Below are 19,631 nucleotides of genomic sequence, written 5' to 3'. Positions count from 1 at the left end.
CTTCTGGAGAGCAGTTACAGTTGAGGTGCAAGACCTGCTCTGGTTAACTATAAACATGCCTTACCACTCCTGTCTTCCTGCTTTTTATATCCAACTTACATTCTCCAGCAAGTTCATGTGAGTCAGATATTGTCCACTGAATACAAACATAAATATGTTAATACTTTTACCTATATTTAAGCTATATATTTATTCTTTGAAACTTACTTCTGTCAAGTTAATCTTAGAAAAAGGAACGGTAATTTATTTGAGCTGATGTGTAGAACATTACCATGGGGAAAAGACAAGTATACCAATTTGCCTATCATAAACAAAAGCACCATAAAGATGCTTCATAGTAATGGATGAATGTAAAATTTTTTAAATAACTTACATATTTCTAAGCAATTAGCCTAAAATAGGCATTCTGATATGTAGTTTAGTATGCTTAAAATTAGTCTAAATGTCTTTATTTAGGTTTCTGATTGTAAACAAAAGTATGATCATTGTAGAGTTATGAAATGTATATATACACAATAAAAAAAAGTTAGCTATACCTGACCTAGAACTAACCATAACTAACATTTTGGTGGATATTACTGTACTTTCTCCTCTGCATATAAAAGTACTATGAATAAAGTTAGGATCATATCACTTGGGCAAATGCTCTTAAAAACTGGAAATTGTCTAGTACATCAAGTGACAAGTCTAAAGTTAGCACAATATCAAGGAAGATTACTTAAGAACCACTACCAGATTTACTTCTCTCCTGTACAGTTTTATACACAAATCTACTTTTGGAAAATGATTTTTTTAAAAGATTTTATTTATTTCAGAGAGAAAGGGAGAATGAGTGGGGGAGAGGGAGAAGCAGAAGCTTAACCAACTGAGCCACTGAAATGCCCCTGGAAGCCTGGAAGAGGGTTTCTTTCTTTCTCTCTCTCTTTTTTTAAGCTTTTACTTGAGAGCAAGAGAGAGAATGAGAGAATTGGGGGGAGAGGGTCAGAAGCCGACTCAGGACTAGATCCCAGGACCGGGGAGGGGTGTGTGTGTGGGTGTGTGTGTGTGTGTGTGGGTGTGTGTGTGTGTGTTAACAACCTAGGCTGAACACAGGTGCCCCTGGGAAAAGGGTTTCTTAACCCATTTCATAGATCAGATTCTTCTGAGAACCAGATGGTTAAGTATATTATTTCAGGAGTGTGTGTGGTGCAGGGGAGAGACTTTCTCAAGTTCATCCATAGGTCCCTCTACAAATCAACAAATGTCTACCCTGAAAGATTTTCTCTCACCATTATTTTAAAGACACACTGGGGTAGTTAGGACTACCTCATTCTCAAGAGATTCTGTCACTCAAATGCGTTCTCCTCTTGCATCACAATATTCAAACAGATGGGAGCAACTTCTGAAGTAAAACTGATTAGAATAATGCATATTCCCCCTCCAATTTCTTAAGTTAGGCCCTATTTCAGGAGTTTTTACTCACTCAGCGCACCACACTTAGAATAAAATACCTGAACAGGCCTAAAAGGCTCATCAGATTCCTTCCACCTAGAAAACAGGAGACAGACAATTTTTTCAATATCATTCCGAGGCCAAAGAATGAAATCCATCTCCTGAGTACAGCCAATTACATCCTATAAAAGGATCAAAAAAAAAAAAAAATTACTTTCAAAGAAAAAAAGCTATAACAAGCTATGTCACAAATTATAGGTTTGATTATACAAACATGTTACAAGTACAAAAGGCCTACTATGTATCATTTTATATTCCAAGAGGTAACAGGAGTATATAATCTGAATAGCTCATGGCTTAATTCTAATTTTTATCTTGTAAGAGTCCACCTACAGTCACCCAGTTCAATGTTCCTCACACCAAAACCTAAATTAATCAGCACATGGTAAAAACTCCAACTGAAGCTGATGTTTTTTTCTTGTGAAGTCCGTGTATTTTTTTTCCGTTCTTCAAAATCAGAACCTAGTTAATATTTAAGCAAAGGTGTCTTGAAACTTCTAATATTACTCACATTCTTATTACAGCTGAAATGCTATTTTGATTATAAACTTTTTTTCATTCTTGTTCCTTATTATCAGAGTTCAGTGTATTAATTTTCAAAGGCCAATAAACCTCTTTCAGACCAGTACATGGTTATCTCTAGCCTTCCCCAACCCCAGTAATTATTGGGATCTCTTGTTTAAATACGTTCATTTTAACTTCCAAAGAGTTACAGAAGTTTAGAAGGTTGGGAACAATAATACTTTCTACCTTGTTTCTTATTTATAAGGAGCATGATGTTAGTTCTCTCCCCAAAAAGAAAAATCTAATAACAGTAATACAAAACATTATTCCCAGCAATAACACACACCATTATCACCATAATACCACATAGGAAAAGTTATCCATGTTTTATCTGAAGTCAACATTTTTTAAAAAAAAGATTTTAGACCTGAACTGAAGGCAGCCGCTTAACAGACTGAGCCACCCAGGTGCCCCTGAAGTAAACTTTTAAAGAGACTCGTGACTATATTAACTACCCATACTTAGGGGGAAAAAATGCAAGCTTAACTCACAAAAACCTCCAAATCAAGACTGAAAAACAGAACTTACCCTTCTCATAGACTGGTATCGAGGAGCATGGAGCTGTACCACATCCTTCTGTAAAAGCTCTATGGAACTTTCCAAGGAATAGCTGGAATCTCGCACACCTTTCAGGATATTTTCTTCGTAATTATTTGTCATAACTGGTATAACCTCAGACACTTCAAAAAGTGCTGATTTTTTCTTCTAAAAGGAAAAAAAAGGTATTAACCCACCAGTAGGACATTGTCTTTTAACACCCAGTTCATATTACAATGCCATGTACCTTTATTCTAACTCAGCAAAATTACTAATGCAGATAATTTTTGTACAGATTTTCAAATAGGTGGATCCTATTATTTCCCTGAGCCCCACTACCCAACTAACACAAATAGGCTATTACCAGAATGTTTTACTGCATGGTTTTATAGTATTATGGTATCAATAACAGATAACTTGTTTTAAACAATATTTCTTAAACACTGAGAAATACCTAATGTTTAAAAAAAGTGATTTACTCTTGATGTACTTTCATTTAACTGATTCTACATAAGCTAAATTAAAATCTCAGCAGTTTAAAAACAAAGATGTACAAACATTTTTAACTCCTTAAAAGGGTCATTACTCCTTTTAGATATTATATAACAACTGTCAATATATGAAACAAAAAAAGTCTACCAAACTGAGCTTCAAATTTAGTTGTGACCAAGTGCTCATCAATTTAGGTTGTAAAACTCATTAACTACTCAGGACAATCGCCTGAGTACTGTCCATTCACAGAGTAAAAACAGGGTTGTATGGTGTGAAAGAACTAGATAGTACAACTTGGGGCATCTCACATATTAAATATAAAGAACTCATCTCACCACCTGTATCTTGGATTTCAAGTGAACTTACATTATAATATCTTCAATTAGAACCTGATCATATCAATTCTGCAGTCAACAGATTAACAAGACAAAATGGAGAAGTAAAATCCTGGTACTACCCAATCTTGAGATGGATAATCACTTCAAAACAAACCATTCTGAAACCACTTTACAATACTATACTCGAGCTGCTAAGAGCATTCTTAAATACAGGCATACATTGGAGATATCGCGGGCTCAGTTCCAGACCACAGCAACAGAGCAAGTATCATAGGTAGCTGAATCAATTTTTTGGTTTCCCAGTGCATATAAAAATTATGTTTACACTACATTGTAGTCTAGTAAGTGTGCAATAAGCATTATGTCCAAAAAGCAATGTATATATCTTAATTGAAAAATAATGCTAAAAAATGTTAACCATCATGATTTCAGTAAGTTGTAATAACTGATCATAGGTCACCATACCAAATACGTTAATAAGAAGCAAACCTAAAACATTTCAAGAATTACCAAAATGTGGCGGATAGACGTGAAATGAGCAAATGCTGCTGGAAAATGACACTGATGGACTTACTTAACCCAGGGTTGCTACGAACCTTCCATTTGTAAAAACCAAAATATGCAGAGTGCAATGAAGTGAAGCACAATAAAACCAAGGTATGCCTGTACTAATAACCTCTAAAAGAGTTAAGAGTGGGATAAACTTCCAAACATTAAGTACATACCACTAAGAATATATTTCTAATCTGAAATTAGCTCACAACTTAAGTGCAAAATTCAAAGTAGCATTTCCTTATATTCATAACCTAATCTCACGTCAAACAGACATCGTTTAAAAATACTGCTTTCATCATCTTCTCCTTGACTACTCACAACTCATTATTTGCTATTTAACCGTGGAATTAATTCTGATTATGTCTGCCAGCCCCCTCAAAATTTAAATTTCCTCTTCAGGTCCTTTTGAATTTTAAAAAATTGCACTTCTAAACACAAATTAACCATTTCAGTATGTAACTGTTCCTAAAAATTAGTTACTATATTTCATCAAATGTACTGTAAGAAAGGAACCCTTAGCATGAGGTTGAACAGACTATTTACTTTTAGCATATAAACATTTTGATTCTAATTCACCACTTTCAAATATCCCACTTCATACTTCAGACAATCTTTAAATTCAGCTATAATGTTCTCTATGTAACTCCACATAAATGAAATTTCTTGTGAAACATAATTGAGTTTTACAATGTTGCTCACCCCAGGTTACCTAAAAAGGACCCTACTGAGCTTTAGCAAGTATTTCCAAATCAAGGTGTACTCAAGCCTTCCATTCGTAGTCAGACCGCAACTACACATGCAAAGAACTACCCGGGAGGGTGCAGGTTAAAGCACACACGTAGACTTTTGTCAACAACTCTTTAACCTAATATGCAGTTATTTACGGGTAACAAATAATTTAATATACACTTACAAAAATCACTTGTGCTAATTCACATTAAGAATTTTAAATTACCTTCTCCTTGAATACAAAGGCAATATACATCTTGAAGTCAAACTGGTCAGCTAGAGATTCTTTTTTCTTTCTAAGCTGAGCACGTAGTCTGTTCAGAGCTTGTTTCTTCCGGGAGTTTGGGTCCCCCATTTTGAAATACAGGTGGTACTAAAGCCTTTGGAAATTGTCACTAAACTATGGGCACTTTTTCTTAAGACTCAAGTACAACAGAAACAAGTCATTTTTTTCCTGCTAATATGATTGAATAGCTAAAATCACGACTGTAACCCAAAAACTGCACCTTCTGGCAATATTAGCAGACTGTCATATTACAGGGTCAAGAAACAAAAGCTGCTGTCCAGTCATGTTTGGACAATAACGTTTGGGGTTATGGGGAAAAGGAAGGGGAGGAAGGAAAGAAAGAGAGGAGAAAATACTTGGAACTAACTTATTGGAAAACACATCTGGCTTAAACGCCAAAATAAAGGCTTTGGGGGGGGGGAACGAAAAGCCTATTATCAGGATTTAGGTGTGCAATAAAACACAGCTGACACCAGTCCAATCCTTCAAATCCATACGGATTTTCCCCCCCTCTTTAGAGAAGGTATTATGAGAAGGAACGGGAAGGGGAAGTGTGATGATCCCTGCTTTCCAAATACCAAAATAAAAAAAAAATTACAAAGAAAAAGGGAGAAAAGAAAAGCCCCCAAACCCCCCAAAACAGGGTAGGTGAATGAAACTGAAATATCCAATTGGATTTTACCCAGCCAGATCCATGGCTGTAGTACCTAATTAATTCTTAAGTTATTTCAGATTTCACTATTGCTATGTATTGTCAGTGCTTGTTATTGATTACACTTGGTGGTGAGCAAAGAGAAAAGTGCAAAATCGGTAGAGAAGGAAGGGGAGAGGTACAGGGTTTCCCTGCAATCAACTACAGTGTATACCGGGGGCGGACAGCTGTTGCCCAAAGGAGCCATGAGAAAAAACAGCGGAGTCATTACCAACTTCCCCATCACCCACATTTTCACCCTCAGGCGGCTGCTAATGCTGCTGCCATGGAAAATCATGATGGCAGAGAGAAAGGGGGTATATAATACGATATAATAATTATTCCGGCTCTGTGGTTAGACCTGATTAATGCCCGGGATCCCAAAACCCCCAGCCCTGCAATGAGTCCTACATTCCCCAAGGGAGCCTTCCCTAGGAATCTGCCCCCGTTCAAGATCGTGGGGAGTGCAACTTATCTTCCTGCGAGCATTGCTGAGGCAAAGGTGGCGGGTCTTCTCCCAGATCCCAGGCAGTGCCCAGGGACCACCTGCCTTCCACCCCCCAGGTCCCACCCCCACCCTTTGCCTTCAGCGGCAGCGACTCACTCGCACCACGGGAGACACAGGATCACTCAGGTTTTCACTCATTTCATCGTGGAAACAATTCCCGCCCGGGTAGAGTAGGCGGGAGAGGGTAAATGGGAAGGATCAGTGGGAAAAAAAGAAAATAGTTGTGTTAATATTAATTACTTTTTGAAAGTACGCCCAGCCCACCCCCCCCCAAAAAAAACCCTGAAGTTCCCGGATTCTGGATTAGCTCGCTCTCTCTCTCACGTTGAACAGACCATGTTTCCCGAGTTTGGATAGTTTAGGGTGGGGTCATTAGTTTGCTTCCCGAGGGGCAGGGGGTGGAACTGAGGCAGCGGGGGCGGGTGACGGGGAAATCCCCTCCCTGTCCCCGCGGAGACCGGGACTCACTGACCGACTCTCGGGCGGGGTTCGGGCCCTCTAGCCGCAACCTGCGGGCGGAGCGGTGGCGGCGGCAGAAGAGGAGGCGGCGGCGGGGGCGCTGCTCGCAGCACGGGCAGGAGCCATGTCAAGAGAAAACCACCAGCCAACTGAGCCCCTCCATCCCCGCTGCAGTGCGCACTGTGACCGGGCCGCCCGCGCTGCTGCCGCCGCTCAGCCCCCACCTGGGACCCATAGTCTGGCTCGGCGCCCCGGGCGGCGGCGGAGGGAAGGACGCGGAGGCGGCGGCGAAGGCGAGAGAGAGAGGAGGAGGAGAAACGAGGAGAAAGAGGGATAGGATTGGTACTGGCGGCGGAGGGGGAGGGGAGGAAGGGGAGGGGAGCCCTGCGCTAAGGGGTCTGTCAGCGAAGCAAACCCCCCAAAATAAAGTTATTTCAGTTCAAGCATCTGCTCTCGAGTCTTTCTTCCCCCCACGGTCGGGTTCCGGCTCTCAGGAAGGAAGGTCGAGGAAACCCGGAGGGGGAAAGCCGAAGCGGAGGGTGAGCGTCCGCGGTGGCACAGCCTCGTTCCCCCCAACCGCTGGCTGCGGAAACCGCGGCGGCCTCGGGCGCCTCCCGGGTCCGGGGCAGAGTCGCGTTTGAGAAGGTAAGCAAGAACAAACAACTTAAAATGGCAGCGACGGCCGCTGCGTCACACGCCCCTCAGCGGCACCGCCCAGAACCCTCTGCGGCTGCGCACCGTGCGGGCCGCCACCACCTGCGCCGGGCGATGGGGGGGGAAAGGCTGGAGGCGGAAAGTGTTTCCCGGGTCTCAAGCAGAGAGGAAAGAAGGGCAGGGCGAGAGGGTCTGAAGAAGCTTTGAAAAGTGGGAGTCTTTGAAGTTAGACTTCTTAGTTGATATTCCCGCCTCAAAGGGGAGTTTGAGGCTAGAGACTCCCCTCTCCTGCAGTATGGAGCTTCCACGGGGCGTGGCAAGGGACAACCCATACTTCCACCGCCCCCCTCCATCAGGCTGTCCCAGCTCCTGAGTTGGCTTCTCGCCCCTCCCCCGCAGTCGTCATAAAGCCACGCCCTCCTCGCTCCAGGACAAAGCACCCGGATGGAATCGCTCTTCCGGGGTTTTGGCCAGCCCCTCTGATAGTGCTGGCCTGGAGACCAAGCCGAGCCTGCAGGCGGAGAGTCGGCGAAGGCGGGGGCGGGGTGACGGAAAAACGAAAAGTGTGTGTTGGAAGGTCGGGGGAAGATCTCCGTGTCACCTGTCTGCGCTTGATTTCTAACCGACCGCAGGATCTTGTAGCAACAAGCTGACAAGTGACTTCCAGTTCCTGGAGTGTAAGCAGCGTGCTGCTGCGGAGAGTGTCTTCCACTGGTCCCACGTGGCTCTGTCCCCACCTCGCCACGTGCGCGAGCAGGGAGGGCGGGCCTCAAGCCCTGGGGAAGGTCAAAGACGCCGTTGGAGCGAGCGTGGCCGTTGCGACTTAGGAGAATGGCAGCTGCACCTGCCCCGCGAATCCGTACTCCCTGTGTCAAGAGACAGTTTCTGTTGGGATCCTCTAGGACCTCTGTCCAAGTCCCCTATGTGGTTCACCGTCTTAGGAAAATATGAAGAGGGTACTGTTGGACGTTTGCCGCTCGCTGAATCACACGTCCTTGACTCCAAAGACCGCTGAGTGCCATTTTTCAGAGCCCTGGTGTGCTGATAACGCAGTTATATGTCAGTAATCAGCAAAGGTCAATACTTGACAGTAGTAAAGCTATGCTCCTTTCTGAACTACTCATTGTGGTGAAATTTAGAAGTCTATTGGGTCCTCAAATTACTGCCCTTCACTTGGGAAAATCAAAATAGATTACCCGCAGTAACTTTTTTTTTTTCACCCATGAGCCAAAAGAATAATTGGGAGCCACCCTTCGATATAAATTCTTGTACAGAACTGAAGAACGGTTTCCAAATTATTGCTGACCTTGAAAAGATGAAGCTAACATTTTGTTAGTGCTTCCCTGACCGATTTTCACAATCACATACTAATGATAATTGTAGATTATCACAACTGAAGATTTAGGGTAGTTTATAACATTTGGTTACTAAAAAAAGATACTTAAAAAATTAACACTGGTTCATGTCTTTTTTTTCCTACCACAAACATTTGTTTCTGTTACAGCAGATGATAAATTCTCATCAGTATAAATACATATACCTTACATTTGCTTGTAAGACCAACGTTCAAAAGTAAAAATGAGATGGGATCTCTCGTTACCAGAGGTCCAGTGGCTGCAACTGGCAGGGATGTTCTGTTCTCCACAAGTGGGGGGCAAACACACACACAGCTAATAAAACTAGAATCTCCATGTCCACAAGACTTGTGGGGACAAAACATAAAGGGCAAAACAAAACCTACCAAAACTCACATGACAAACCACCAGTAATCTGCACTCCAGTCTATTGATATGATTGTCATTGTCACCTTAGTGTTAAAACGAAGTAGAGAATTAACAGAAGGAAACTGCTGCACTGTATAAAAGGAAATACATATTCTCTATAGAGTCTATTTAGATTGATCCTCTTAAAATAATGACACTAGAATTTCATCACAGGGTTTAAAACCAGGACAATACTGCTCTTTGATTTTCTTTTCTTTCTTTTTTTTTTTTTTTAAGATTTATTTTAGAGAGAGAGCACACTAGTGGGAGGGGCAGAGGGAGACAGAGAAAGAACCTCAAGCAGACTCCATGCTGAGTGTGGAGCCCAACATGGGCTCAATCTCACCACCCCGAGATCACAACCTGAGCAGAAACCAAGAGGTGCCCACACAACCAACTGCGCCACCCATGTGCCCCTGATTTTCTTAAAACTACAACCTAGTGGCTCTATTGGTCATACGCATGATTGTTGCTGCAATGTGCTACTTAAAATGAACGATACCAAATAAGCTAGGGGCCCCATCTGCAAGTCCCAGCCTTTCCCCCCACTTCAGTTGGCATCACTGATAAATCTTACAGCTAATCCTTTTACCTTTGGCAAGATTACTTACAACTCCTACAACTTTTTAATATTGAGAACTATTTAAAATATTCTTAATGGATAAAAATAAATATTTTGGCTTTTTTGATAAATATTTATAATATTTACTCCTACTCAAAGCTCAACTTTACCCCTAAAATGTAGCTCTGCTGGGCAGCTGCTGATGTGCCCTCCTGGGAATTCTGCATTGCCTCCCTCCTGTCCCCAGCCCAAGCACAGGCCACCATGTTCTTGATCGCTAAGACAGGCTGGTACTGAGGAGTGGCGGGTGAATGGCTTGAAAAACAAAGGGAAATCATTTTGCTTCCCATACTGTTTTATATTCCAGTAAATATGCTTTAAATACAGATTCCTGTTCAGATACTTCGGGCTCTCTATTATCAGAAATTTGTAAGGGGCTACAAGGAGTCAGACGGGAACAGAGGGCAACATTTCTTTGACTTCTTTAGCCTAACTGCAAGACAGCTCTTCTCTAGGAATGGCTTTTTTTTCCATTTTTCTCAAAATCACCTCCCATGGAACTCTGCCTGGACATGCTCCTTGGGAGCTTTGGTATTAGTGAAAAGTATACTGATTGGGAACACAAAGTTCCCTTTGCTCTTTTGACCTCTGCGCCTGCCCTTGCCTAAGTACAGACAAAATACAGAAGCCACAGTGACTGCTTAAAGCTCAATTTCGAACGTCTTCTGTAAGTCACTGGAGAAAGGGCTGGTGGGAGAGGGGTGAGTGTGCTGCTTGAACTTGGCTTTCTAATGCAGCCACCGGGCTTTGAAAGGATCCACTGGGCAGGTGCCCGCAGGAACCTCTACGTGCTTATCTCTGAGGACCACCTGCCATAGTCTACACCACTGAAAGCTACAGAACCGTTGAGGTGCTGAGCAGGCAGCTTCAAGAAGGGACTAGCAGAAGCCCTGCTTGTCTCAGACTGAGGGAATGTCTGCCGCTTGACCGGGCCAGGAGATGGATGGGGGTGGGCGGCCGGAGGGTAGCCTGCAGTGCCAAACTGGGAGTGACGGCCACCACGGGCACTTTCGGGGCTGGGTAGGGCATCCCATTGGCCACGGGATAGGACAGGGCAGGCTGCAGGGGTGGGACCACACCCACTGGCATGGGCTGAGAGGTGAGCAATGCATTCCCTGGGAAAGGCAGGCTGGCAGGGTCATGGCAGTGAGTGGAGGAGACTGGAGAACTGGCTGCAGAAGGACAGCTGAGGTCTGGGGCTGCTGAGCCTGGATTTTCTCGGACCCCTCTTCTAACCAGCGGTCAGCCTCGGAGGGAGTGTGTCTGCGACTAACCTGGGAGAGACCAGGAGATGCGGCGCCGGAACACTGACCCCACTCCGTCCCCGAATGTGTGGCTGCAGTTCCCTTGTTAGCAGCTTCGGGGGTCTGAGCCCAAGGGTTGGTTTCACACACCGGCACTGCTGCGCTGCAAGAGCAGTATGGTCTAGCTGAGCAGCGGGCGCATGGAAGGCTGAGTGGCTTGAAAGGCAGGAGATTGCAACGCTACCCCATCCCTGGTTCGGTCCTTGGGGCAGATGAGAAGGGCTCCTGGGAGGGTGTGCTGAAGGCACTAGGGATCTGTGAGCATGGGGAGCTGATACTCTCTGCTTCCTGGCCCCTTCTTGGCATCTTGGGTTTGTTTCATAATCTCGTCTCTTACTGCTTGCTTGGTGGCTGCTGTGACATGGAATGAACTCTCATAACTGGCATCATAAGTAGCAGTCAGTCCATATTCCTTCTCCTGTTCTGCTTCCGTTCTAAACAGGCGCAAAAGCAGAGCCGACTGCGTGGCTCAGTCCTTCACCCGTGTCCCTGATGGCCAGGAAGCAATGACAGATCCAGCGCCCAGCGGTGCCGTCACGACTTATGTCAGAGAAGCCTCTATCAAAGGTCCTATCTGGGCCACAGGAAGAAACTGTGTTATCTGCTCAACTGTGAGGTCTTTGTTTTTTCATCCACAATCTGAGTCTACCTGCTGATGCCCACAGGACTGCCTTCCCTGCTTTCTTTCCAGTTTTTCCAAAGAAGCCTTGGAAGGCCTGCCTTTCAGCTTTCAACCTTTCCACGGCATCTTCGCTGATGCGCGTTCCTTCTGACTCATCGACTTCTGCGTGCCCACAGTCCTTCACTGGGAAGCGACACTTTCCAGCATGAGCCCCTTCTTCATCTCTCTGCCACTGATGTGGACGACTGGCCTTTGGAACGTAAACATCTTTCTTTCTCCTAACACTTTGCCAAGGTGTGTGCATTTTAATTTTTACAAGCTGGCGCTGAGTCTTGGCTGTGTCCTTTACAAGCTGTGTGACTCTGGACAAGCTTCATAACCTCCCCAAGCCTCAGCTGCCTCACCTGTCCTCAGTGCGGTGTCTGAGGACGGCTGGTACACCGATGTTCCGATCTGTGGATGTGGATCAAGGTCTTGGGTCACAACAGCAGCTGCGCTGGGCCTCCTCCCTGGAAGAAGGTGCCCAAGCCCCAAGTCTGCCCTGCCCCCGCCCAACTCCAGAGCCAATGCCGCTACTCGGCCCTCGGTCACCACCATGCGCACCACTTCCCCATGACAACAGGTCCCTGGTTCATGCTTCTTGGTCTGGCCCTGATTTGTACCTATGTCATCTCCATAGAAGAGTTCTTTTAACAACAGCTACATTACAAGTGTAATTTACACACCATAAAATTTACCTACTTAAAGTAAAATTCCATGGTTTTTAGTATTTTCAGAGTTGTCCAATCATCACCACAGTTTTAGGACATTTTCATCACCCAAACAAGGAACCCCGTACCCATTAGCAGGTACCCCCCTTCATCCTCACCCTCAGTCTTAGACAGCACTAGTCTATGTTCTGTCTCCACAGATTTGCCTTCTCTAATATTTCATATAAATGGAATCACACAATGTGTGTTCTTTTGTGACTGGCTTCTAAGCATAATGGTTCATTCATGTTGTGCTGTAGTACGCTTTAGTACCTAATTCCATTTTAATGCTGAATAATAGACCACTCAATATTTCATATTTTTTATTGAGGCAAATTGGTATATAACATTATATAAGCTTCAGGTATACAACATTGTAATTCGATATTTGTATACACTACAAAGTGATCCCACCATAAGTCTAGTCACTACCCATCACCATACAGCTGAGCCCCTTTACCCATTTCATCCAGTCCCCCCACCCCCTTCCCTACTGGCAACCACCGCTCTGCTCTCTGTATCTATGAGTTTGTTTTCCTTTTGTTGGTTCATTTGTTGTTATGATTTCACTTGTAAGTGAATTTGTCTTTTTCAATCTGACTTATTTCACTTAGCACAATACCCTCAAGGTCCGTCTATGTCACGCAATGGTAGATTACCTCCCTTTTTACTAAGGCCGAAATGTATTCTACTATATCTATACACCACATCTTCTTTTTTAATTAATTAATTCGAGAGAGAGAAAGAGAGAGAAAGCACAGCAGGGGGAAGGGCAGAGGGAGAAGCAGACTCCCTGCTGAGCAGGGAGCCCTAAGTGGGACTTGATCCCAGGACCCCGGGATCATGACCTGAGCCAAAGGCAGACGCTCAACCGACTGAGCCCCCCAGGCACCCCAAACACCACATCTTCTTTATCCATTCATCTATGGATGGTCACTTGGGGTTGCCTCCATAACTTGGCTATTGCAAACAATGCTGCCATGAACACAGGGGTGCATATATCTTTTCCAATTAGTGCTTTCATATTCTTCAGATAAATCATCTTTCGTTTATCCACTCACCAGCTGATGGATATTTAAGGGTTTTTTTCCCCTCGTTTTTGGCTATGAAGAATAATATTACTATGAGCACTTGTATAAAAGTTTTTGTGGGGGTGCGTGGGTGGCACAGCAGTTAAGCGTCTGCCTTCGGCTCAGGGCGTGATCCCGGCGTTATGGGATCGAGCCCCACATCAGGCTCTTCTGCTATGAGCCTGCTTCTTCCTCTCCCACTCCCCCTGCTTGTGTTCCCTCTCTCGCTGGCTGTCTCTATCTCTGTCGAATAAATAAATAAAATCTTTAAAAAAAAAAAAGTTTTTGTGGAGACATATGTTTCCAATTCTCTTCGGGGAGAAATGAATTGACCTAGCAGTGAAATTACTGAGGCAAATGTTAACTCTATCTTTAACTATTTGAGAAACTGCCAGACTGTTTCCCAAAGTGATGGCACCATTTTACATTCCTACCAGCAGTGTATGGGGACTGCAATTTCTCCACATCCTTGTTATTATCCCTCTTTTTGATTCTAGCTATCCTAGTGTATGTGAAGTGGTATTTCATGGTGGTTTTGATTTGCCTTCCCCTGAAGATTAAGGCTGTGAAGCATCCTTTCGTGTGCTTTTGGCCATTTTTCTATTTTCTTTGGAGAAATTTCTTTTTTAATTTTTTAAATTTAAATTCAATTAATTAACATATAATGTATTATTGCTTTCAGAGGTAGAGGTCTGTGATCCATCAGTCTTATATACTACCCAGTGCTCATTCCATCACATGCCCTCTTTAATGTCCATCACTCAGTTACCCCATCCCCCAACCCCCTCCCCTCGACCAACTCTCAGTTTGTTTCCTGTGATTAAGAGTCTCTTACAGTTTCTCTCTCTCTCTCTGATTTCGTCTTATTTTATTTTTCCCTCCCTTCCCCTATGATCCTGTTTTGTTTCTTAAATTCCACATATCAGTGAGATCATATGGTAATTGTCTTTTCTCTGACTTATTCTGCTTAGCATAATACCCTCTAGTTCCATCCACATCATTGCAAATGGCAAGATTTCATTTTTTTAATGGCTGAGTAATATTCCATTGTGTATATATGAACCACATCCTCTTTATCCATTCATCTGTCGATGGACATCTGGGCTCTTTCCATAGTTTGGCTATTGTGGACATTGCTGCTATAAACATTGGGGTGCACATGGCCCTCTGGGTCACTACATTTGTATCTTTGGGGTAAATACCTAGTAGTGCAATTGCTGGGTCATAGGGTAGCTCTATTTTTAACATCTTGAGGAACCTCCATACTGTTTTCCAGAGTGGCTGCACCAGCTTGCATTCCCACCAACAGTGTAAAGGTCCCCTTTCTCCACATCCTCACCAACATCTGCTGTTTCCTCTATTCAGACATTTTGCCCATTTTTTTAGTTGGGTCATCTTTTTATTATTAAGGGATAAAAATTCTTTATTCTACATGTAAGTCCCTTATCAGATATATGATTTTAAGTATCTTATCCCATTCTGTGGGTTGTGTTTTCACTTTCTTGGTGCTGTTCTTTGGAACACAAAAGTTTGGAAGTTTGATGAATTCCAATTTATCTATTTTCTCTTTTGTTGTTGCTTATGCTTGTGGTGTCTTATCTAAGGAACCACTGAAAAGTTTTTACAGCACTACAATCATGAATCATGAAAACACAGGACGGAGCAGATGTTGAGGTAAAGAATGAAGTTTTCCATTTCAACTACTATGAAGCAGAATTGGAAATTCTTGGTCACAGCTGAACGACTCCTATGACACTGTGCTGTGGGTCTGTGTCAGGTCTCAGAGAGATGAGCCAAGAAATATCAGAAATGTGCCTGGAGGAAGAAAACACTTCTAGCTCAATTTTCTCTACTGTTCGGAAGGGCTGTAAAATGGGAAGGATAATCAAAAGAAATACATTTTTAAAAAGCCATGACCGTATGTTCTGATGAAATTCAGATAAAAGTCAGATAGAACTCAGTTAAAATTTACCTTTGTGAATTATGGCAAAAGCACTCAATCACGTTAGAAATGGCTTCTTTGAGTTAGGCTGCTTCTAACAGTGGGATTTGTGGAGTGATGATGGTGGCACCTTGATTAAAAATACCTGATTAATCTCCCCTTGGGGGATTTAAATTGCACCATTACATACACTGTGTAACATTTTCTTAGTTGGAAAGCGGGTACCACCGCAGGTTACACTTTTAATAAAAGAACACTTTATGAAGATTCTGTGCTAGCTTCCTCCCTGAATCCAGACGGCTCCAAGGCTAATCTCCTGACCCCCAGGTAAGCCACCTCTTCTGGGTTCAGTTCGAGTCAGGAAATGATTACTCAAGCATATGCTTACGTAGCATACATATAGGATAATAAGAAAGCCAATGAAGTATTTAACAATCGTTCTTCACTCTTCTAAAAAGAACCAGAGAATTCACCTTTAAAATACACGTTGTTGGGGCGCCTGGGTGGCTCAGTTGGTTGAATGGCTGCCTTCAGCTCAGGTCATGATCTCAGGGTCCTGGGCTTGAGCCCCATATCGGGCTCCCTACTCAGTGGGGAGTCTGCTTCTCCCTCTCCCTCTGCTGCTCCCTCGCTCGCTCTCTCTCTCAAATAAATGAATCAAATCTTTAAGAAAATATATACGCTGTCTGCACACACCTTCTTTTGTCTTAGAAAAAATCTGGTTTTCTCAACATCTCCCCTCATATTTATGACCAGCAAGCATGCTAGATCTTTCAGGAATTCTCGAATATGTTGTCCCTTCATTAGTGCTATTAAATTTATGAGACATGGTCTTGACTTTTGGTCATATTCATGATACAAAGCTTAATAATCACGATATAGGACAAGTTTATGCTTAAACTATGCAGCCCTGGAGAACTATTTCTGATACTCTACAGTTTGATCCTAGAAGCAGCGGCACCAGGGACCTGGTCTCCAAATTTCAACTGTATGGGTTTATCACCTAAGATAACTATGATAATATGGGCTGAGAAAATTGCACAGTCCAACAGGGCTTATTCGTGGCATATACTCCAGCACATACAGCCTTCCCATCCACGATAGAGTTACACGCTTACTAAACAAAAATGATATAAAAAGGGGCGCCTGGGTGGCACAGCGGTTAAGCGCCTGCCTTCAGCTCAGGGCATGATCCCGTCGTTATGGGATCGAGCCCCACATCGGGCTCCTCTGCTGGGAGCCTGCTCTTGCTCTCCCACTCCCCCTGCTTGTGTTCCCTCTCTCGCTGGCTGTCTCTATCTCTGTCAAATAAATAAATAAAATCTTTAAAAAAAATGATATAAAAAGAAACTACGTTTTGAGGACTTTACTGGGGTGGCAAGTTTCTTAACTCTTAATTAATTTTTAATTCTCTTTTAGCCTGAGCCTAACTGCATGTGGGCCCAACCTGTGGAGGTCAGTACTTGTTTGCAGGCTCGTAGTGGACTATTTGTTTACTGAAGGCCAAAAGCAAGACAGAGGCTTGGAAAATGAGATTTGGCCAGGTTACCAGCATTGTCCCCGAATTTGGAACGTGGCTGAGAATCCAAGGAATATGCATGTGAATACTCATACCATAGCATGGATTTTCTTTATTTTTTAACCTTTTTTCTTTCCTCACTCCTTTCTCTCTCTCTAACTTCTGTTTTTTTATTTTCTACTTCTCGTGCTTTATGCCTACCAGTATTATCCAAAGATATTACTTAGCCCCCCTTGTTTATATGTTGGGTTAAAAACATACAAACTGATATCCAGACAAATCTGCTGATACCATTTGAGAAGGAATTTATTTAGTTTTCCTTTAATCCTCATTTCTGCTGACTTTTGCCCCTTGATTATTGCTTAATTTCATTTCAAAGATCTTTCCGGGTGCGCCTGGGTGGCTCAGTCATTAAGCATCTGCCTTCGGCTCAGGGCCTGATTCCAGGGTCCTGGGATCGAGCCCCACATTGGGCTCCATGCTCTGCTGGGAGCCTGCTTCTTCCTCTCCCACTCCCCCTGCTTGTGTTCCCTCTCTCGCTGGCTGTCTCTCTCTCTCTGTCAAATAAATAAATAAAATCTTTAAAAAAAAAAAGATCTTTCTGGATTCCATATGTCCCTCCTCCAATTCCAGGTGTTATTATGAACTATTTCAATTAATGCATATATAAAGGTTATAGTAGTTAATTGGAAAAATCTGGCTTCTGACACTTTTGCATCATCACCTTAGAAATAAAATGGTAAAATACCACAAAGAGTTTGCGCCATTCATTCCACTCTATTCCTACATACAAAGAACTTAAGTCAAATTTGAGCAGTTACCATATCAAGAAATACTGTAATACTAGGAGTTCTTTTTCCTTCCTTCTCAGACATTTCACTTTCTATTCCACAAAGATTAGGTGTTGAGAAGGAAATGGGAAAGATATATACATGTATAATAGTTTCTTCCACAGGTAAGGGAACCTTGTCTATATTCACACAAGTAGACCCTAATTACGAAGTCCACAAATTCTCTGTCTAGTAATAAAATAATAAAACACTGCATGTGTGTGTGTAAAAGTTCATGTGCAAATATGTACTATGTATAAGCATAGAGGACTAGCGCCCTTTCTCATTTGAACAGTGCATTAAACATCTACTTCTGCCTAACAAATCATCCCCAAACTTAGTGGTTTAAAACAACAAACATTTATGGGGCGCCTGGGTGGCTCAGTCATTAAGCGTCTGCCTTCACCTCAGGACATGATCCCGGAGTCCTGGGATCGAGCCCCACGTCGGGCTCCTCCACTGGGAGCCTGCTTCTTCCTCTCCCACTCCCCCTGCCTGTGTTCCCTCTCTCGCTGGCTGTCTCTCTCTCTCTGTCAAATAAATAAATAAAATCTTTAAAAAAAAAAAAAGATCTTTCTGGATTCCATATGTCCCTCCTCCAATTCCAGGTGTTATTATGAACTATTTCAATTAATGCATATATAAAGGTTATAGTAGTTAATTGGAAAAATCTGGCTTCTGACACTTTTGCATCATCACCTTAGAAATAAAATGGTAAAATACCACAAAGAGTTTGCGCCATTCATTCCACTCTATTCCTACATACAAAGAACTTAAGTCAAATTTGAGCAGTTACCATATCAAGAAATACTGTAATATTAGGAGTTCTTTTTCCTTCCTTCTCAGACAACATCTCACTTTCTATTCCACAAAGATTAGGTGTTGAGAAGGAAATGGGAAAGATATATACATGTATAATAGTTTCTTCCACAGGTAAGGGAACCTTGTCTATATTCACACAAGTAGACCCTAATTACGAAGTCCACAAATTCTCTGTCTAGTAATAAAATAATAAAACACTGCATGTGTGTGTGTAAAAGTCCATGTGCAAATATGTACTATGTATAAGCATAGAGGACTAGCGCCCTTTCTCATTTGAACAGTGCATTAAACATCTACTTCTGCCTAACAAATCATCCCCAAACTTAGTGGTTTAAAACAACAAACATTTATGAGGCGCCTGGGTGGCTCAGTCGTTAAGCGTCTGCCTTCACCTCAGGACGTGATCCCGGAGTCCTGGGATCGAGCCCCACGTCGGGCTCCTCCACTGGGAGCCTGCTTCTTCCTTTCCCACTCCCCCTGCCTGTGTTCCCTCTCTCGCTGGCTGTCTCTCTCTCTCTGTTAAATGAATAAATAAAATCTTTAAAAAGAAACCATTTATGATCTTATAATTTCTGTGAGTCAGGAATTCAGGAGTAGCGTAATTGGGTCATTTGGGCTTGGAGTCACTCATAAGGTTGCTATCAAGACGCTGGCAAGGCTGCAATCATCCAAGGGCTTGACTCACATAACTGCTGGCAGGAGGCTCGGCTTCTCAGCGCATGGGCTTCTCCGTAGGACTTCTGAGTGCCCTCAGAACATGGTAGTGGCTTGTTCCAGAATGAGTGATCTCAGAGAGAGATGGAAGCCACACCATCGTTTATGACCCAGACTTGGAAGTCACCCTCCATGACTCCCAAATTGCTCCTCCACAAGTCAGCTCTATCGGGGTGGGAAGGAAGTGCACGAGGGTATGAGTCCCCTTGTGTTCAGAGCTGGGGGTCACTGGTGCCATCTTGGAGGCTGGCTACTGTAAATATCTTCTGTGTTGTGTACAAAACAAAGTAGCCACATGAGGGAATTTACCAAAGACCTCCAGTTCTACCATAGTTAGGACAGACTAGGCCAGAGGTCAACACACTTTTTC

General features: G+C 43.2%; 1 protein-coding gene and 1 pseudogene across 3 annotated transcripts in view; both read right to left on the bottom strand.

The window, feature by feature from the left end:
- The window catches only part of C32H6orf62 (chromosome 32 C6orf62 homolog), a 73,380-nt gene that overhangs the window by 6,683 nt on the left and 47,066 nt on the right, over positions 1-19,631 (bottom strand). Inside the window, exons 1-3 of one of the 3 annotated variants that reach the window (XM_045800507.2) lie at positions 6,288-6,427; positions 2,584-2,760; positions 1,491-1,613 (exon numbers count right to left, since the gene is read on the bottom strand). In XM_045800507.2, the coding sequence (XP_045656463.1) occupies positions 1,491-1,613; positions 2,584-2,760; positions 6,288-6,329 (342 nt within the window). In that variant the 5' untranslated portion in view covers positions 6,330-6,427. Of the gene's footprint in view, positions 1-1,490; positions 1,614-2,583; positions 2,761-4,932; positions 6,265-6,287; positions 6,428-19,631 lie in introns of those variants that run through there. The other 2 variants (XM_045800506.2, XM_087858172.1) reach the window with 2 other exon arrangements.
- LOC148107301 (protein numb homolog pseudogene) lies at positions 6,288-18,085 on the bottom strand (annotated as a pseudogene).

Source organism: Ursus americanus, chromosome 32, assembly GCF_024610735.1.
Source record: "Ursus americanus isolate L20-20 chromosome 32, mUrsAme1.1.p, whole genome shotgun sequence".
NCBI classification, from domain to species: Eukaryota; Metazoa; Chordata; class Mammalia; order Carnivora; family Ursidae; genus Ursus; species Ursus americanus.
Note: the sequence above shows the minus strand (reverse complement) of the source record. Positions and strands in the feature narration are given on the sequence as shown.